At 56.1% G+C, this 2500-nt stretch overlaps 1 protein-coding gene across 1 annotated transcript in view; it reads left to right on the plus strand.

The window, feature by feature from the left end:
• cbln18 (cerebellin 18) overlaps positions 1-2500 on the plus strand; it is a 10703-nt gene that overhangs the window by 7691 nt on the left and 512 nt on the right. The window contains exon 5 of the mRNA XM_041234871.1: positions 2420-2500. This exon is cut by the window's right edge and continues 512 nt beyond it. Coding sequence (XP_041090805.1) covers positions 2420-2500 — 81 coding nt within the window. The remainder of the gene's footprint in view (positions 1-2419) is intronic.

Raw genomic sequence — 2500 nt, forward strand, 5'->3', positions numbered from 1 at the left:
CTCCTCTCCTCTCTCCACTCTCCTCTCTCCTCCTCTGCTCTCCTCTCTCCTCTCCTCCTCTCTCCTCTCCTCTCTCCCTCCTCCTCTCTCCTCTCCTCTCCTCTCTCCTCCTCCTCTCTCCTCTCCTCTCCCCTCTCTCCTCTCTCTCCTCTCTCCTCTCTCCTCCCCCCCCTCTCCCCTCTCTCCTCTCTCCTCTCCTCTCTCCTCTCTCTCCTCCTCTCTCCTCTCCTCTCCTCTCCCTCTCTCTCTCCTCTCCTCTCTATCCTCCCCTCTCTCCTCCTCCCCTCTCTCCTCTCCTCTCCTCTCCTCTCTCCTCTCCTCTCCTCTCCTCTCCTCTCTCTCCTCTCCTCTCTCTCCTCCTCTCCTCTCTCCTCCCTCTCTCCTCTCCTCTCCTCTCTCTCTCCTCTCTCTCCTCTCTCTCCTCTCTCCTCTCTCTCTCTCTCCTCTCTCTCGTCTCCTCTCCTCTCCTCTCTCTCCTCTCTCTCTCTTCTCTCCTCTCTCCTCTCCTCTCTCTCCTCTCTCCTCTCTCCTCTTCCTCTCCTCTCTCCAAAACAGGGTCGATTTACAATGTTACTGCTCCTGACCGGGACACGAAGTGAAGGCTGTTTTTGTGCTGCTTGTTTCCTCAGAGTATGAACTAAACTACGCGTGTGAAATGTTTACCCCCGAGTGCTGTTGCCTTGCAGAGCTGGTTTTGTGAAGCAGGTCGGGCTTGTTTTGCTGTTTGATATTGTTCAGTCTAAAAGCAATTCGAAGGAGTATCCCAGTCTATCACTCTACCCAGTAATACAGTGGGATAGCGGGGTGCAGTGTTATGAAGGGGTTCACGTCAACACTTGGAGCTCTTTTGCTTCAAAATTGATAGGAACCGGACAGCCAGGAGGAAACCGGGAGGCGGGAAAGGAAAACACATACAAAGAACAGTCATGTAGCCCAAACACTCGTTCTGATAAGTCGAAATATAACAAGACCTTGACAAAATGTGTTGCTGGTACACCCGTCCTCCCTGGTCTCCTCTCTTTCGAGCGGTGCGGACCTTGAGGTTACTGGTTGCATTCCCACTTGCTCCTCTCCCCCTCTCCTCTACTCTCTCTCTCTCTCTTCTCTCCCTCTCTCCTCTCTCTCCTCTCCTCTCCTCTTGTCTCCCCTCTCTCCTCTCCTCTCCACTCCTCTCCACTCCTCTCCTCTCCTCTCTCCTGTCCTCTCTCCTCTCTCCCTCTCCCTCTCCTCTCCTCTCTCTCCTCTCCTCTCCTCCTCTCCTCTCTCCTCTCCAGGCCCCCTCTCTCCTGCTCTCCCTCTCTCCTCTCTCTCCTCTCTCCTCACTCCTTCTCTCTCCTCTCTCCTCTCCTACTCTCCTCCCCTCACTCGGGTCTCCTCTCCCCTCCTCTTCCTCTCTCCTCTCCTCTCTCTCCCTCTCCGGTCTCCCCTTACGTTCGGGATGCGCTCATGAGGTGTAAGGCTCCTGGCTTGGTCTGGCAGGCTGCGTGCCTCTCCTCTCTCCTCTCCTGTCTCTTCTCCTCTCTCCCCTCCTCCTCTCCTCTCCTCCTCCTCCTCCTCTCCTCTCTCCTCTCTCCTTTCCTCTCTCCTCTCTCCCCTCTCCCCTCTCCCTCTCCTCCTCTGCCCTCTCCCCTCTCTCCTCTCCTCTCCTCTCTCTCTCCCCTCCTCTCCTCCTCCTCTGTCTTACTCCTCTCCTCTCTCCTTCTGTCCTCTCTCCCTCTCTCCTCTGTCTCCTCTCCTCCCCTCTCTCCTCCTCTCCTCTCTCCTCTCTCCTCTCTCCTCTCCTCTCTTCTCTCTGCGTCTCTCCTCTGTTCTCTCTCTTGTGTCTCCTCTGTCTCCTCTCTCTCCCCCTCTCTCCTCTCCTCTCTCCTCTCTCTCTCTCTCCTCTCCTCTCCTCTCTCCTCCTCTCCTCTCTCTCTCTGTCTCTCCTCTCTTGTCTCTGTTCTCTCTCTCTCTCTGTGTGTGTCCCCCTCTCTCCTGTGTGTGTGTGTGTTCTCTCAGTCTGTCCTCTCTGTGTCTCTGTGTTTGTCTCTCTGTGTCTCTGTGTGTCTGTGTCTCCTCTCTCTCACTGTGTCTCTCCTGTGTCCTCTGTGTGTCTCTCCTGTGTGTGTCTCTCCTCTCTCTCCTCCGCTCTCCTCTCCTCTGTCCCTCTCCTCTCTCCTCTCTCCCCTCTCTCCTCTCTCCTCCTCTCTCTCTCCCCTCTCCTCTCTCCTCTCCTCCCTCTCCCCTCTCCTCTCTTGTCTCCTCTTCTCCTCTGTGTGGTGTCAGTGTGCTGTGTGTCTCTGTGTCTGTGTCTCTCCTCTCCTCTGTCTGTCTGTGTGTCTCTGTCTCTCTCCTCTCTTGTGTCCCTCCCTCCCCGCTGTGTGTCTCTCTGTCTCTCCTCTCTCCTCTCCTCTCCTCTCCTCCTCTCCTCTCTTGTCAGGTGAGTTCACTGCTCCCCGAGCTGGCCTCTACTCCTTCTCCTTCACTGCTTTCTCTAACGAGGGAGGTGTGGGGCGGCGGA

Source organism: Polyodon spathula, chromosome 36, assembly GCF_017654505.1.
Source record: "Polyodon spathula isolate WHYD16114869_AA chromosome 36, ASM1765450v1, whole genome shotgun sequence".
NCBI lineage: Eukaryota > Metazoa > Chordata > Actinopteri > Acipenseriformes > Polyodontidae > Polyodon > Polyodon spathula.